Source organism: Panthera tigris, chromosome C1 (assembly GCF_018350195.1).
Source record: "Panthera tigris isolate Pti1 chromosome C1, P.tigris_Pti1_mat1.1, whole genome shotgun sequence".
Lineage (NCBI taxonomy): Eukaryota > Metazoa > Chordata > Mammalia > Carnivora > Felidae > Panthera > Panthera tigris.
The window spans coordinates 91,064,082-91,081,885 of record NC_056667.1 but is presented as its reverse complement, the minus strand read 5'-3'; the positions used below and the strand labels follow the sequence as shown (position 1 = coordinate 91,081,885).

Here is a 17,804-nt window from a genome sequence, read left to right as displayed (position 1 = left end):
CAGGTGAATTTTATAATCGTTTCTCAAGTGAAAAAATTGTGTGTGTGTGTGTGTGTGTGTGTGTGTGTGTGTGTGTGTGTGTGTGCGCGCGCGCGCGCGTGCGCGCACACGCGCTGGTTTGGGAGAAAGGAATTGTTTTAACTTTATAAATTGAGAGATTGTGTGTTTATAATATGCAAGCTTCTTATTCAGCACTTGGGTTATGCAGCTTTTATTTGCTTGAATACTTTTATTTTCCTCAGTGAATTTTTAAATTTTATTATTATAGAGCCTGAACATTTCATGCTAGGATTTTTCTTGGATGTTTTCACGCAGGAAAGAGTTACCTCAGCAGGCTTGGGTTTGCTGTCATTTTAAGGGTCTGCTTACCTGGCTGTCCCTTGGCTGCCACCTGAGAACTTAGGTTTTGAAATGTGCCCTGTGGTGCCAAGTGGTAAGGTTATCTGGTGTGCCAAGGGTACTGAATTTCACTGTGCTAGCCTACCCACTTTTTTTTTTTTTTCCACCATGTGATTTATGGTGAACATCTCCTTTCCTTCTGGGGGTTTTTAATGATTGCGGCTGATCATGATGGCAGAGTGTGTGACCAGCCTCTGAAAAAATCCTTGAACTTTGAGTCTCAAGGAATTCTGCTGTGTGAAAACACAACCCACATGTCCCTGCATTTCAGTGCTAGGGAACGTTGGAAGCTTAGAGATGCATTTTTCCAGATACCACTGATGTGTCTTTTCTGCTTCTTAGTTTCATTAGTTTGCATTTCTTCTTGTGGTGTTTCCCAGTTGTCCCAACAATGTCCTCTCCAAATGATAATTCTGTGTGCGGTTTTTTTTTGTTTTTTTTTTTTGTTTTTTTTTTTTACAATATCCCTCCAAATTTATTTTTGTCATATTACATTGATCAGATCTTCGAGAGCAATGTTGAATAATATAATTGACATCAGCAAACTTTGCTTAACTTCAATAGGATAGTGATAGTGTTTAAAATTAAATACGTTTTTTTATTGTCTTTAGCTTGATATGCTTTATTATGTCATAAGGAAGTATCCCTCAGCATCTAATTTATTTAGAATTTCATCAGAAGCACATGGTACATTTTATTAAATGTCTTTTTTTGGCATCTGTTGAGATGATCCAGGGCATTTTTTTGGTTCTTCTATTCATGAGATAAATTATTGTATTTTAAAATGTTATTTAAAAAGAGGTGTGGTGTAAGTACATATCTTGAAGATAATGCTCAGTTTCCCATTTTAAATGTTAAGCTCATCCAAAAACATTCTTACAGAAACACTTGGAAAAATGTTTGACCAAAAATCTGTGTATCCAATGGCCAGTCAAGCTGACACATTAAATTAACCATGTTGGTGTCACAGATGCTGTAGTAAACCTGACCGAGCCACCATTCTGTGAACACCTGATACTCATTTCTGAACTTTCAATCTTGTTTTTCCCCCACACTTGGGTCACTTTCCCCTTTTCATCCACCAAGCACTGCTTATTCTTCTCACTTGCTCCGGTGTAGCCACTAATTGATCTCCTTTTTATTTCCTTTGTCTTTAGTTATATATTTTGGGTATTTCATGGATGTGTGTTTTTGTTTCTTTAACTCAATGGATGGTTTTCTAGGGATAGTAAGTATGCTTTTTATTTTAGCTCTTTCCTCTTTAAGTGGTAAATATTGAATATATAGATAGTAGCCTTTATTTATTCAACAACAATATGTATTTAATGTGAGACACTGAAGTAGGCCCTGGCAATATAAACATGAGTAACACAGAAATAATTTTCTGGTAGTAGGAAACACATGATAAGTGGTTACAATACAATGTAGTACTATAGTAGAGGGCTGGAAAAGTACTTGGAACCCAGATGAAATGATCATCTTTTTTTTTTTTTTTTTGAGAGAGAGAAAGAGAATGTGTGAGTGGGGGAGATGGACAGAGAGAGAGAGACAGAATCCTAAGCAGTCTCCATGCTCAGTGGGAAGCCTGATGTGGGCCTCGATCCCATGACCCTGGGATCGTGACCTGAGCGGAAATCAAGAATCAGACGCTCAACCGACTGAGCCACCCAGGCGCCCTGATAATCATTATCTTTATCAGGTGGACTCACAGAAGATTTTATCAAAGGAGTCACATTTTTATCTAGTCAAAAATGAGTAACTAGGTACATTCACAGCTGCAGGTTGAGGGAAACATTTTAGGCAGAATGAATGGAATACAAAAGTGCAGAATTACGGATGAGAAGAATATGTTTAAGAAATGTGAGAAGGTCTGTGTAACTTAGTATAAGGCTTATGAGTGGGGGAAAAGAGGCATACAAGAGGCATGCTAGAGCATAAAACACTTTGTATGCCGTTTGTCTCCATAGGCAATAGTAACCAGCAGAAGTCTTCAAGGGAAGGAGTGATATATTATTTTTTTAATGTTTATTTTTTGAGAGAGAGAAAGAGAGGAAGCAGGCTCTGCACTAACAGAGAGCTCCATGCGGGGCTCTAACTCATGAACCGTGAGATCATGACCTGAGCCAAAGTCAGATGCTTAACTGACTGAATTACCCAGGTGCTCCCATATTTTTAATTTTTGAAGGTTAATTCTGGGAATAGTATGGATCGTGGCCTTAAGTAGGAAGAGAAAGTAGGAGATGGAATAACTAAGAAGATCATTTTAACAATTTAGTTGAGAGATATTGTGGGCTTGAATTAGGTAGTGAGGAGAAAGAATGGAACCTGAATTTTTGAGTAGGTATGTTTAAGGTCAGAAATCAGAAATTGGTTATGGTTTGGGGGAGGAGAAATTGGAGCAGAGGAGAGGTTAAAGGAAAATGAATATGTAGAAGGTATGAGGGAAAGGGAAAAGCTCATTGGAACTTTGAAGATTCCAGGCTAGAAGATAGAGTGAATGTTGATGGATTAAAATCATAATTTGGTCAGAATCCGATATGTTAGGAAAGTTGTGGAGTTGAGTGTTGTATGTGTTGCATTTGAGATGCCTGAGGAGCCACTAGAAATGCAGATTCAGAGAATGGAGAAGAGACCCAAGCTAAGGGGAGGCACATGGTCCTCAATATAGCATGAAGCCAGGTGAGAAGAGGAGATGATCTAGGGAGAGTATGTCAAGTTAAAAGGTGGCCTGAGAGCATTGTATACCTGACCTTGTACATATTTGATTGACTGATTAATTGTATTAATGGGCCATGTATGAAGCAAAAGAAATGGGGACATTTCACTGAGAAATCTACAAGATTCTGTGCAGGTTCTCATAAGTAAACTGTCATGTATCAAAACAGGTTACTTAAATGAAGTCCGTCCTCTATGTAGAGCTGCATGACTGAACAAGTAAGCTAACCAATATTTGATCCTCAGTTCTCATCTGTAGATAACCCAACCCTGTATGGTCTTGCTGTGTTCACTCTTGCTTCACTACAAGGAATGCTCTTTATAGTAGCCACAGAGGTTTTTTTTAATTTTTATTATTTTTTTGTCAACTACAGGTGGTATTAACCTCTGTATAAGATCTCACCTCTTTCCTTGGCCCCTGCCAACCTCTCTTACTCATCTCTTATATCTGCCCTCTTAACTCATTGGGCCCTGGTGGAGGGATCCTTCTTTTCCTCTGGCCTTAGGTCCTGTGTACCTGGTGAGTACATAATCAATATGAAATGAATGAATGACTCTGCCTTCTAGGTTTCTTGTGAGAAGTAAATGTAAAAAAATTGTGTGAAGAGCCTGTTAATGTGCCTGGTTTGCAATAAATGCGACTTTGGATCATTTTTTTTCTTTTGTTATCCACCTATAGTTCTGATGTTTGTCTGTATTTTTCTATTCCAGTATACCTTTCCAACTCTTCCCATCCAGCCAACTTACTGTCTTTGGTTTTTGCAGCCCCAGTGCCCATGTGTCCATGTGTGTTGACATCTCTCTTCAGTTGACACTTGATATGATTTCATCCAATACCCTGGACTTTTTCATACATGTCCTCTCCTGGGCAACCCCATTTGTTATTGTACTTGAATAGTTGTATATAGATTCCTGGTCTGAAGGACACTGAGCATATAATGGCCTTCCTGCATGAAATTCTCAGAATGGAAATCCTCTGGGGACTGGTCCCAAGACTACCAAGAGATTCTTAGAACTCATAAAGCACTGTCTTGATCACATCATTATTTTGTGAATTTGGAATCAACAGTTCATAAATGGTAGCCAATACTTATTGAACACTAACTCTGGGCCAGAGTCCTATGTACTTTACATACATCACCTCACTTTGTGAATTTGGTTTTATTAGTATTTCTGTGTTACACATACTAACTCGCCTAAGGTCATGCGTTTAGTGACTTGAAAGTCAGGACTTCGGCCCAGGTGGTCTAATTTCAGATTCCTGCACTCAACTATGCTTTTGTATTCTATAGTGCCCCCGTAACAGTTTCGGGGTCATAGAGTTAATGTCTATTCTTGAGTGTTTGATTTTAAATTTAAAATAATATGCAGTTACAGGTTTTTCTTTTTAATTTGAATTCCAACGTTTCTTTCCTGCCATGTACCCTACCATTTCAAGTCTCATTTCACTTATGGCGACTACTGTTAACAACATTTTTAGAATTTTTTTTTCTGTATTGTAAGACTTTTCTTCTTAACCTCTTAGTGTGATTCTCCTCTGAGCTTATGTCTTCTGAAAAGTCAGCTTCTCATGGTTAGTTGGTGAAATTAACTGATGGTTGAAAGACTGTCTATCACTTGAGTTGACCCTTAGAGAAAGATGTTGCACCTCTGTCCCAGGCAAGCTTCTAAAATTAATTAAATTCTTACTTGATTGGAACCCACTTAGTTTCCGAAGGAGACCTATGACAACTCCAGCCTGATGAATTCTTCCAGTTCCCAGGATTGAAGCTGTTACTTGACAATCCACATATGACTGTATCACCTTGATGTTCAGAAAAAAAATGAACAACAGGCCATCCTGGCTAAGGAAATGGGGTTTGGTGCTCTTTCCAGTGCCAGAATCAAATGTTTTCTGAACAATGTGAAGAGATTTGTTTCTTGGCCCTTATCTTTTCTCTACTTGTCTATTCATGAAGAACTATAATTTTTAATCAGGAGCCCAAAAATACTGCTATGGAAGTGGCCATGCTTTTCAGCACGCAGCAGAACATTTTCCTAAAAAGTGAGGTCACCAGAAGCATTGAGCAGAGAAATCCCAGATGGCACTAATATTTGATTTCATTTTTAGCACGCTCATATTCAGCAGACGGATTGGAAAGCTGACCTCTCTGACACTTCTGCATCACTGCTTGCTACTCCAATTGCCTTTGCGAATGTTTTTTCATAAGGCTTCTCCTGGTACCTCGGAGATTGATGCCTGGTCTCCCGCCTGTGTTATGCTTCATTACACCAAGCCTCTGTGTGGTGGAGAGTTGCTGTATTCTATAAAAGGGGAAATCCTAGCTCATCAGTATCTCAAACTTTTCCTACACTCACTCAAATTGCTTGTAACATCTTGGAGAGCACAGTCTTAGCTTTCCGGTGTACCTCTGATTTGTATCTGCTTTTTAACTTGTCCATTTCTAATTTTTCTGTTTTCTTCTGTGACATAAATTATGAATAATATAAAAAACACCTCTAGGAGTGACCAAGTTTGACTTTTTCCAACAGTCTAATTATATTAAGGTGAATATTGTTGAATTCCTCCTTGTACTGTTGCTTTGGGGCAGAAAGAACAGACCTAGGCTGGAGTGTCTGACTCTGCTGTTTCCTTTATTTTAGTGTTAGCCTCAGTTTCCTTGTTTGTAAATTAGTGATGTTATGAGCACTGAGTAGTTAGGGTTGGTGTAATGAACATCGTGTGGTTGTCACAGTGTTGGCACAGAGTCACTTTTGTTATTTTTTTATGTTACCTCAGTTATGGTAGTTTGTGGTATGCTTAATGTATTTTTTGTATACGCACAAAATAGAAGTAAAATATAAAACATAATAATTTTGTTTATTTTTTATTTGGATTGCATGGGAAGTGAATTGTTAAGGAGGAAGTTTTTAAACATCGGACTCATGTTTTGTTTCAAGAAGTTTTATAAAACTACTCTATTCACTTTTCTAGATCATTACACCATCCACTTACCTAGAGATGGCCTCTGTGGGAATGAGGCACCCTTTTCTCTTTCCTCCCGCCCCCTCCATCTAGTTAATATTTCAGTGACGTGGCTAGCGAATCTGTCATGCAGCATGAACATCCAGCATGTTTTTTTGTGTTTTTCCTCGCAGGATGACCCGTGTGGCCATTCTGTAAAGTTCAGTTCTGAGGAGGAGTAGTTTGCTTAAATCCTTACGTGTTGCTGCTTTGCACACAACCAGATTTTGGTGCATATTTTAATGCAAAGCCTACTTTTGGCTTAGAAAACTTGCATATTTAATAGCTTTTTTGCTTGAATCAGATCTCTACCCAACGTAATGCTGATGAATCTCGGTTTTAGATGACTGCTATTTTGTTGTGAAACTTTCTTGAAGAAGTTCCTTCTTTTCCTTTTTATAGATCGAACATAAGGCCAGACTACGCAGACTCCAATTTCCATGAGTTCAAGATGCACACCTTCAGTCGGGTTACATCCTGCAAAGTCTGCCAGATGCTCCTGAGGTAGGCTTGCCCAGTCCTGTTTCTCAGTTTAAAGGAGCTGGTGTAATTGCTCAGTGTCTCTGACTTTTCTAATGTACCAGCCAAAATGTTCTCAAGTGGGGAAATTGCCTTAACAGTTTCGAGTCAGTAGATCTTTCCTCAGCCTTGAACCTAGGAACTCCCTTCCAAGCCCCAGGAGGCCCCGTCCCTCGGCTAAGAAGACTTCACAGAGTATCATGTTCCCTCAGTTTCTTTCTCGTGCTTGTGCTTTCCTGTAGGCAGAACTTAGCACCTTTTAACATATCACCCTCTAATTTTATCTTTCAGAGGAACATTTTATCAAGGCTATTTATGTTTTAAATGTGGCGCGAGAGCACACAAAGAATGTTTGGGAAGAGTAGACAATTGTGGCAGAGTTAATTCTGCTGGTAAGTCATGTTTATTGTTGTCATTCTGTTCTTAATTAGGACATAAACCTTGATAAACATAATTAAGGCCTAATTTACTCTTAATATGTGTTTATTGTGACATACCTGCTTTTGAAACTATCATTTATACGGACAATTAGAAAAAATTGCTTGAAATTCCTGTGACTTCTATACATACCTGGGGGGCAGAGGCCTGCAAGGGGGCCTTGGCAGGTTTCGTGTCACCCATTTCATTCAGCCCAGCCCCTGAATCTCAGTACTGCTGTACAGATAAAGCCAAAGCACACAAGTGGAATAAAAAAACCAAAAAATTATTTTTCATTTGTCTTTAGTCCTTAAATTTCTCCCTTGTTCTCTTAAATATTCAGCTCAGAAATGCTAATGATGCCAGAAGTAAACATCATACACACTAATTCATGAATTAATGAATTGAATACATTGTCATTTTGCAGCATTCAACAAAGAGCATATATCCTTTGGATTTCATGTAAATATTTTCCCCTTGGTTTTTAAAAATAATGCTCCATGATTCTTACATGAGCCAGTTGCTAAGGCTGTTGGCAATTATGCATTCAATAGCCTTTTGCCTCTCCCTGCTCCTCTTGGGCTCTCTTCCTTCTCTTTCTTTTCTGGCCTCTTTATTCTTTCTCTTTCTTCTTCTTTCTCTTTGTCCTTTTCCCCTGAGTTTCTCTTGTGTTTTATCAATAAGACCTTTCAAAATCAGTAAAACTTTTTGAACAGAAGAAAGGGATCTTTAACAGCTTGAGTTCAAAAGGTAGCCATGTCAACCTTTGATTTTCCCAAAGGAAAAGGTGGACATTGAATTATTTTGGATAATATGAAGAAGAGTGAAACAGAGAATAATAGCTCATTTCAGAGCTGAGTTCAGAAAATGGGCAGTTGTAGAAAAGGTGTGAATTCCATTAGAGACTAAGATCACAGCACATTCTTCTCACTTTGCTCCTTCGGTGGATGGTTTTTAAGGTTCCCGTGAGCCATGAGCTCTCTGTGCTAGGCATGGGCAGCCATGAGAAGGATCCCAAAGTTAGGTGAGCACCTGCACTGTGCCTGTCTGGTTAGGGCCCTCTGCTGGGTCCTTCCTGCACGTACCTGTTCAATCCTCAGAACAGCTCCTCCCATTTTCTGTTGGGGATCAGAGTGTTCATGCAATGTGCTCAAAGTCTGCTAAGACAAAGAGACAAGATTAGTACCCACTAATTTTTCTGAAGGTCAGGAACAGTTTACAGAGTTGTAAAATATAACGGAAGTGTTGTATATTATTATTGTTATTCTTTAATTGACCATCTGATAAAACTTATCACTTAAATTTTTGTTGTTCTGTCCTTATTTGTCCCCTCCTTTAATCTCTTTGAGGACAGTTAACATATTATGTGTGCATGGTAGGCTAATGTGTTTTTGTAAACCCCCCAGCCCTGTCTTAGGAGTTTCAGTCTGTGAGGAATATAAAATGATCTCATAGTTGGCATGGTTCTTGCATTCTACTAGAAGAGTATAGGACAGTAGTTGAGAGTCAAGCAGAAATGGTTGAAAATCTCGCTCTGCCTTTTGTTACCTACATGAGCTTGGGAATTTTACGTAAACATTCTGAGATTTTGTTTATGCTTCTGTAAAATGGAAATTAGAGGATTCTCGTGAAGATCAAATGGAATAATGTTGATGTTATTAACACAGTGCTGGGCACAATAAAAACTCAGTGTTTAATCCATGGTGCTGTGATGAGAAGTCAGGTTTTTGTTTGTTTGTTTGTTTGTTTGTTTTGAAAGGGATGGCCTTAATCTGTATTTTTGCTGCTGTTTTTATGATGTGAAGAAAATGTGGATAGAAGAAATAGCGAGCACCAAACTTTGAAGTGATATAAATAAGTGATGCTAAAGGACTTCAAATTTTCAACTTTTACTAAAAAAAAAAAAAAAAAAAAAAAAAAAAAAGTCAATAGGAAATAGTTGGGAACTCCTGGTCAGGCAGATACAAGAGTGGTGCATTCCCCGTTTGTTCCTCTGTCACAGTTGCAGCATCCTCTGCCCTTCACTGAGTAGCTCTGGACCGGGAGACTGTGTGTGATAGCAATAAGCCCATGAGCTCTGGAGTCTTGGTCTGGTTTGAATCCCACTCCAGAGCTTACCACCTGGGTGACTTACTTAACCTTCGTAAGTCTTTGTTTCTTCCCTCCTAAGGTAGGGATAATTACACCTAGCCTTTAAAAGCCTTTTTTTGGGGTGCCTGGGTGGCTCGGTCAGTTAAGCGTCCGACTTCAGCTCAGGTCATGATCTCGTGGTCCGTGAGTTCAAGCCCCGCGTCAGGCTCTGTGTTGACAGCTCAGACCCTGGAGCCTATTTCAGATTCTGTGTCTCCCTCTTTCTCTGACCCTCCCCTGTTCATGCTCTGTCTCTCTCTGTCTCAAAAATAAATAAATGTTAAAAAAAATAATATTTTTTTTAAATAAATACAAAGTCCCAGGTACAGGTACTGTTTTATCACTGCTGTCAACTCATTTAGACCTATACAGATCCTTTAAAGTTGGCATTGCTACTGTTCTTACATAGGAGAAACTGAGGCATAGAGAAATAAGTATCTTGCCTTAGTTGCTTAACCAACAGAGTGAAGAAAGTCCAAGCAGTCCAGCTCCTGAGTTTGTTCTTTACCCCTGAGTTATGCTCCCAGTCATGTGAATTAGTGGTGAGGATATATGCCAAATGTGATAGATGCACAGTGCCTAACCCTTGTAAACCACCAGAGTAAAATCATGTGCTTGGTTTTTGTCTAAGAGAGATTTTCCAATTTTTTAATTTTTTTTTTTTTTTTTTTTTTTTAGCAAAAACACTTCTGAATTTAGTTAAATTAGTAATTACCAAATATGTTTAGGTTTCAGTGCTTTGAAGTGCTGTGAGAAATTCAGGCATCCCCAGGACCATGCCTGCCCTTTCCCCATGGGTTGTCTCAGAGCTGGAAGATTTAGACACCTTCAGTTCCAGGATCTCTTATTTTAAGATGAGGAAACTGAGTCATAAAAGTATGAAAACAAGGTAACTAAGAATAAGGCTGTTCATGCCCTGCAGATTATAGATAATGGTTATTTACAGCCATATCATTGATTAAAGGTAGCATCATCCTCTAAACTCTTTTATAGAATTCATTGTACTCAAAAGCAGGAAAAAAATTTTAAGCCTCTGTCTGAATTTACTTCTTGGAGTTTTAAACATTATTCTCTTGCTCTCTTGGTTTTCTGCCTTGCATTCAAAGTTGTCCTGCATTTTCCTGTTTTATGCAACTGTGTCTTATTCTCTCTTTCTATCCTTTCCTGCTCAAGATTTCTAAGAGACTGATGGCATTGAATGCTCCTACTCTGTTAATTAGTGGTGTGAGGTATTAAGAACCTGCCCAGGAGGCTGCCCTGTTTTGCCTCTAGATTAGCATTCGTGGGTAGCCCTATGACTAAAGGTCCATGCTTATCCTGAGTGAAGAGGAATCTGATACAGCTGTCAGCAGTCCTCCCCCTCACTCCCAAAGAGACGCCCTCTAAAAGTTGGAAGTTATGACATCCTGTTCTCGAACCCACCCCTTCCTGCACTGTAGTAGGTAGAAACTGCACACAGAGTGTGAGTTTGAGCTTGGTGAGTGTGGTAAAATAGGTAGAATTTTGAGGACATGGGCAAGCTAGAATGTATGGGTGTTTCCCAGCTAGCAGAGAATCAACATTGGCTTAGGTTTTGCACAGAGTACGCTAGTTCAAAAGTATAGTTTTCGATGATGGGTATGACATTGGGGGAAATGTGGATGTAGGGGAGGAGGGCAGGAGGGAGAACAAGATGTATCAAGGGCTGGAGAGCTAGTTTACTTGAATGGGGCTTTTTCTGGAGAAGAGCATTTCAGGAGAACTTGACTTGGGGGAGTGGGGTCAGCTAAATTTAAACAGCTAAATTTAAAGCAAGTCAATGGTATTGATTTAAAGCAAACGCAAATGCTTAGATAATCCAGGTTCCCACATAAAATTTTATCTTAGGTGATTTGAGATTGACCTCAACTTTACAGAGCTTTATAATTCTATTGCTTAATGTAGTGTAACTATATTCTTAGGAGACAAAGAGAGTCTGATAGGCTCAGTATGAGTCAGGAGGCTACTTGTAGCTCAGAAAGCTGTGCCCAGTAGGAATAGATTAGAAACATTGGGTAGTTGGGGTAGAAGGCAGTTCCAGAAAGTGGATCATGCCATTTTCTCTCAACGTTGGTCCAGGCAGAGAAGGGGGACTAGTTGTACAAAATGACATGGTAGCCCAGGAGTTGATGAAGGTTAGAGAATCTTCTGTTCTACTTGTAATTGCCAAATACACTGGTCATCACAATCTAGGCCTTACCTAACTTGAGTTTTCCCTATTATTCAGTACTCTTAACCATTCCCCTTGACACTTTCCTTCATATCCTACCACATCCCCATGCTGTCCTTTAGCTATCTGATTAATTTCCCTGGCATTAGCTATAACCTACACCCAGGTAGATAAGTCACTAGTTCCACATAAGGCTTTTCTCCTGAACTTTGGATTCAAAATTTCTATCTTCTTCTCCCATCTCCTTTCCCAGGTGTCCTGCAGTGACCTCAAATTTCACATGTCTAAAACCAGCCTCGTTAGTCATTAACAGAGGATTCCTCTGCCTACTCCTTGTCTTAGTTAAAGGTCCAGCATCCATGCACTCACCTGAACCTGGATGTGCGCCTTGATGTGCCCACCTCTCTCATCTTCATTTACTCACCTATTGTTCTTAGCTCTCCTCCTAAGGCTCTCTAGAACCCACTGATAGGGTATTGCTATAGATTAAAAAAAAAATCTCAGTGTCATTTGTTTGGACAACTGCAAAAGTCTCCTAACTCCTTGCTGTCAATCATACTCCTTCTATATGATTTCCAACATGATCTTCATTAAAATCAATTCTGATTGTAAGATTCTACTGCTCCCTATACCTTCCATTCCTTACAGAGTAGTGTCCAAACTTCAGTTAGACTGGAGCTGCTCACTGATAAGAACCATACTTAAGTGATGCCCTTACCTTTGGAAAGCCATGGTAGGTGGATGAGTGAGTGGACAGACAGTGACAAGTATGAGTGACAAGTGATGAGTGGCTGACAAACAGATGGACAGTGTAATGAGTAGAAGTATAGCACTAGGGTTTCTGGGCTCTGAGGATCACTATAGTGTTGGAACCAGAAACAGGAGGCTGTGGGGGATTGGACAGGTTTTGATTCTGCCCTTGTAAAGACTGGAGCCCAACTCGATGAAGGATAAGTGAAATGAAAACCTTCTCTGAATCCCTGGCTGGTGCTTTAAGAATTGAAGATAGACTTGGTAGGACCTTTGCATTCCTTTCTAGTATTTATGCAAGGAAAGGCTCATGCTCTGTGCATCAATCATCAGGCCTTTGACAGTGGAGCCTAGGTTAGGTTAATAAGTAGCGAGGAACAGAACCATATCACAGAACACCTGAGGACAATAATATCTCAATTTCTAGGGAAGTATACTCCCTGATCCAGTCAATCCCATTTTCAGAATTCTTGCTGGGGTTTTACTATTTCCTCTCCTTGAAATGCACTCCCTTTTCTCCCAACAGTTCCAAGATCTATTCTTCCCTTACTTCCTCTACAAGCCCTTTGCCAGTCATTTAACCTCACCTTAGCCACCCAACAGTAGTGTGAATTAAATTGTTCTCTAATTAGTTTGTATGTAGGTTTTATGTATTTGCTGTTAAGCAACTAAAACACTCCTAAAATACTTCAAATACCATTGGGTTTACTACATAAACATTGATTTTTCACACATGCACTCTTGGCTGTGAGTTCCAAAGCCCTCCAAGGTAGCTCCCTTCTAAGAAATGGCTTGGGGATCCGAGCTGGTTCCATCTTGGGACTTTGCAAATTCAACACATGGCTTCCCAGTAGCTGTTCTTAAAACCTCATAAACTGAAATGAATAACACTTTTTTTTCCTTTTAATCACACTGTATTGGTTAAAAACAGTTACATAGCCTCAACTTAATTACATGGGGAGGTAGACAATGTAGTGGAATACATGGACGGTTTGGGCACTTTTCATTTCCTCTAGTAGAGTATGTGTTCATTCCTGTAGGGAATGTATTTCTCATCTTTTGTATTCATCCCTTAGTACCAAGTCCAAAGTCAGGATGCTTAACCTCAAGTTGTTATTCCCTTTTCCCCAAATAGGGATATCTCTGCTCCAATACAATCTTTAATAGTGTTGGATGTAGCTAGACACTAACCAATCAGCATGTGAAATAGCTCTTAGGCATTTCTTTTTGTGGAACTTAAGCCTTATTTGGATGTTGTCTTCCCTGAATTTAGAAACCTTTTATGTTTCTTGCTCTGTCACCCTTAAATTTACCTAGTTTTCATTCATCTTTGAAATAATTACTTGGCAAAAATGCAGTGCATTTCTGAATGAAGTAAGTCATTTATATTAATATTGAACTATGACAGATTATTAACTCAAGTGCATTTGAAATATTTTAAAAAGGTGTTTTTAGTTTTCTGTTTTGTATTTATAAGACAAACTGCGCAACTTAGAAACAAATTTGAAGGCTGGGTGATTAGTTTATGTCTTAACATTTGAGAATTTGCATGGATATGAAGAGCAGGCAATTTCCCTCTCTCATTTTCACTGAACTTGAGTTGATGCCTTCACATTCACCATGGCAACCTCCATGATCAACACGTACATGGCCTCTGAAGTGTGCTGCCAGAACTTTCCAACCTTAATAATGAATAGGTATGGACTCCATTACATGAGACTCTCAACAAGTCTCTGCAGAGCTGATGCAATTCTAGAATGGCATTTCTTTCTCACAGCACACCACCAAGAGGGTCTAATCCAAACTGCGACCTTTTGGGAGCACTTGTGTTTTTCCCCTGCTAAACCCTTCTTACTCTGACTTTGATCAATATAGCTTGCTTTGCAGCCTCTCAGTTTAAACAAAGAAAGTCGCACTGGAAGGCAAATATTGCTGGAGCAGAAACTTCGGTTTAATGCATCTTTTCCTTTAGTGGGAATGCAAGCCTCAGCTGCTCTAATATTTAACCAAAGCAGGTCCCCATTTGCTTCTCTGTTTAATCGTTCTTTTATCTAGGCCACCTCCTGCTCCTGCTGCTGCTATAGCCATTCCTAATTGGAAGGAAGTTGCCTTGGTACCCTAATGGTTTAAACCTGCAGGATTGTTACCTAGAACCTCCACCCCAAAAGGCATCTGAAATGCCTTTTTTATTAATAATAGTGCAGTATTTTATCATAAGAGGTAAGCTCTTAGAACATAGTTTCATTTCAGCCTTGTGCCACTAGGCATTTTATCAGATTGCTTTTACATGAACTGAGACTTGGTCATTGATTTCATTACCAAAAAATGACTTTGGTTCTACTTCATATGACTTAAAGCCTTTCCCATAAATTAGCCCTCTTTTTTTAATTTACCAAGAAAATTTTATTCTCATGGTTGGTTATTATTCCTTCCACTTAACTATTTGGGTGAGTTTAGTGACATACTAATGATTATTAAAGTAAACTGGAAAATATCATGTGGTCTGTTAGAGCTCTTGAAAAGACTTGAAATCAAAATCTCTTTCCAAGTATTTAAACTTTTTCTTCCTAATATTGCTATAGATCTGAGTGGTGAACTTAACATTTGTTTAACTTCAAAATTTTATCAGTTCAACTGTCTTTTAGTTTTAACGTTTGACAAAAATAGCATGTTAGCCATGATGACAAGGCGCCTTCAAAAGCTATTCTGGTTATTACTTTTCTGTGGCCTCTTTTGAGACCAACCGTCTTACTGGACATTGATTTGTTTAGTCTTAACAAATAGAACTTCAGATAAGAGAGCAAATTGTGTAATATTGTATGCTTTGAGAGCCACTTGTATTGGAAAAACAAATATAATAGGACTGAATTTTTTGTTTAAACAAATGAATGGTAGTAAGTGAATCTAAAGCCTCGGTGGAAAACAATTCTTTTACACAAATATGCACATTGAACCCTGTGCTGGCATTGAAGATGGAGTTCTGCAAAGCCTCCAAGCACCTCAGTAACACCCCTTCTCTGAATTACATTAAACCAGTCGGGACTTGATGAAAGAATGCAAGGTATAAACCCCTTGAGGGCCTGTGAGTCACCATCTAGAAAGGCTCTTGAAAGGGTAAGAACATTTTATAGTTTGATCAATAGCAGTCTGAGAATAGGCTGCGGGGTAAAGACAAGTTGAGGATTAAAAACTTTGGGAAACTTGAAGAATTGAATTACACTCCTAAGGAAGTTCCCAGGAGAAAAAAGAGAGGACAGAAAGAAAGACTTTTTCATCAGATCTCAAGCAGCAACCTTTCTGTTTGGTCAGAATTCAGCTAAAATAGATTTGATGGTCATCAGACCTTATTGTCTTGATCTTGATGCAGAACTGTGACACACAAAGTGTTTTTTAGGGACCCAAGTACCTGCCATAGTAGTTTTGGGTACATATCAAGAGGAGATTGAAGATGTGTTGGAGACTTCAAAATTAAAGCAAACTTTCCATAGAATATTTCATTGAAAGAGGCCCTTATTCTATTTTTCTAGCCAGAATGAGCCTTTACTTTGAAAATGTATGAAGCAATTTTGGCAGTTGGGTCTTTCTCTCTCATCACTGTTATTTTAGTATAAGTTAACAAGCTGTTGCATTAGTATGGTTATCAGAATTTAGATTTTGTTTATAAAGGAGACAAATAGTTCAATGCTGTGGCCACTAGGGTAAGTACAAAAGTAATAAGATAAGCATTGCTGAACTTAAAACAGGTTCTAAGAATTATTTCAAGACCTTTGGGTTTTGCACTATTCTTAGAAGATTTACAGAAACCTACTATGACACAGAAGTAAATAAAAGCTGAGACTTTTAAGAGCCACTCTGCTAGACTCAGTGTGAGCAGATCAAAGTGTGAACTTCTCCATACCAACTCTATGGAGGAAGTGGGCCTCTTTCCTGGGTGACAGGGTATAGAGGGTAGATATGGTAGCCATGAGGACAGGAAGTGGTGGCAAGGAAAAGGTAAGCCCTAAATAAGAACTCAGGTCCTTAGAGTTGGAGTTACATCCAGCACAAAGCCTCTTTTCCATTTTTCCTACTTGGATTATAATGAAGAGGCTTTGTGTAGAGCTGTTCTTAGTACATTTAATCAGAATTACGAGGAAAGCTGATGAGACATCAAAGAGAGAAAGCAGGAGCCAACAGGAAGTGCGTAAATGAAAGAGGGAGATTGGGTAAGGTGGTCAGCCCAGTCTGGATTGCTTCTGGCTTTGTACCAGTCACCTGTGTGCCTTGCTGGGACCTCTCACTCTCTTGAGTCCTGTAATAGGTGCTTACTCATGCAGGGAGCTGGCCACATTGAACTTACACACTACATAACAAAATATGAAGAGCCTGTCAGTGAGAGTCTTCTATTCCTAGATCTTAGTTTCTGGGTAAAGAGGCACAAGTGTCTGCATAGTTAGATGACCACCTTAGATGCCATCTTTTCCCCTTTCTGAGGAGCAGCCAGATGACCCTTGTGGACCATAGTGTCTCGCTTACTGTCACATCAGCGATCATAGGTTTTATACAAAAATAGAATACATTTAAAACATGCTGTAAAAGACCTACTCACAAGGACATAAAAATACTTATATGCAAATAGTCAGAAAAAAAAAACGGTAATTTTGAATTGAAGTTAAGTTGCATATTCACTTATGAACACTGAACCCAAAAGATCTGAGGTTTTTCCGTTTTGGAGGACATCTGGAAATAGCCAGCCTTTCTCAGTCTCCTTAGATGGAAAACTTAAACTCCTCTCCCATTTGGTGCTTCTTGCAGTTTATGATTCTCAGTTCAGGCTCTTTCTCTAACGCACCAGTAGGAGAAAAAAAAAGTAGTTTAGGGCTATTCTGGAATATAAGTCTTTCTGGTCAAACCAGCAAAACAGGTGTCACACCTGCTGTTAGGAACCTAAGTTCACCTAACCTGGGTTCTTAGTCTTGACACAGCATCCAGCCAAATGGTACCTATAGAGACCCTTTCCACAAACCTCTTAGGCAGTCTATCTTCTGAAACATTGCTTATTTCTAAATGAGGAAAATAAGTGAAATAGCTTTCTGTCCAGGAATACTCCTTTGTAAAGGCCAACTTCAAACCTGGCAAAGATGCCTTCATAGAAGGCAGTCATTTGTGAAAGCTGGTGGCGTGGGGCTTGAAATTGACAGAGGAGTGCACACGTAACTTTTCTATGGAAAGGTGACTTTGGTCATGAGTCTTCCATTTGCATTAATCAGAAGTACTCTTTTATAAAACAAAACAAAACAACCTTCTGTTCCATGCCCCAGGCAGCTTCCTGTGTAAAGCAATCTGTGGCAGCTAGTCAGGTGTTCAGGTTGGAATTTTCCCCTTGAACTCCGGTTGTGGGACTTCTTGTATGGTCTTACTGAAACAGCTTACAAAGCTCTCATTTAGGCCTGTCCTTTCTTTTCTGGTGTTTCCCTCAGTTTCTTCTTTTTCTCAGATCCCTCTTTAGAAGATCATTTTGGATGGGAGCAGTCAGGCATAGACTCAAAATGACAAGGTGTTTGCCATCACAGCCTGGAAAAGCAATAACGTGTGTAGGTGCTCTTGGAGAAAGGAAGCATAAATATCCAGCAGGTGTCCACGTGCAGTATGTTGCCTTTACTTTCAAAACAACCCTTCACCCTCTGCCACTGTACTCACCTG

The 17,804-nt window shown here is 39.2% G+C and overlaps 1 protein-coding gene across 3 annotated transcripts in view; it reads left to right on the top strand.

The window, feature by feature from the left end:
• The window catches only part of VAV3 (vav guanine nucleotide exchange factor 3), a 356,891-nt gene that overhangs the window by 226,995 nt on the left and 112,092 nt on the right, over nt 1-17,804 (top strand). For all 3 annotated transcript variants that reach the window (XM_007090051.2, XM_042998088.1, XM_042998089.1), the window contains 2 exons: nt 6,521-6,622; nt 6,929-7,029. In XM_007090051.2, coding sequence (XP_007090113.1) covers nt 6,521-6,622; nt 6,929-7,029 — 203 coding nt within the window. The remainder of the gene's footprint in view (nt 1-6,520; nt 6,623-6,928; nt 7,030-17,804) is intronic.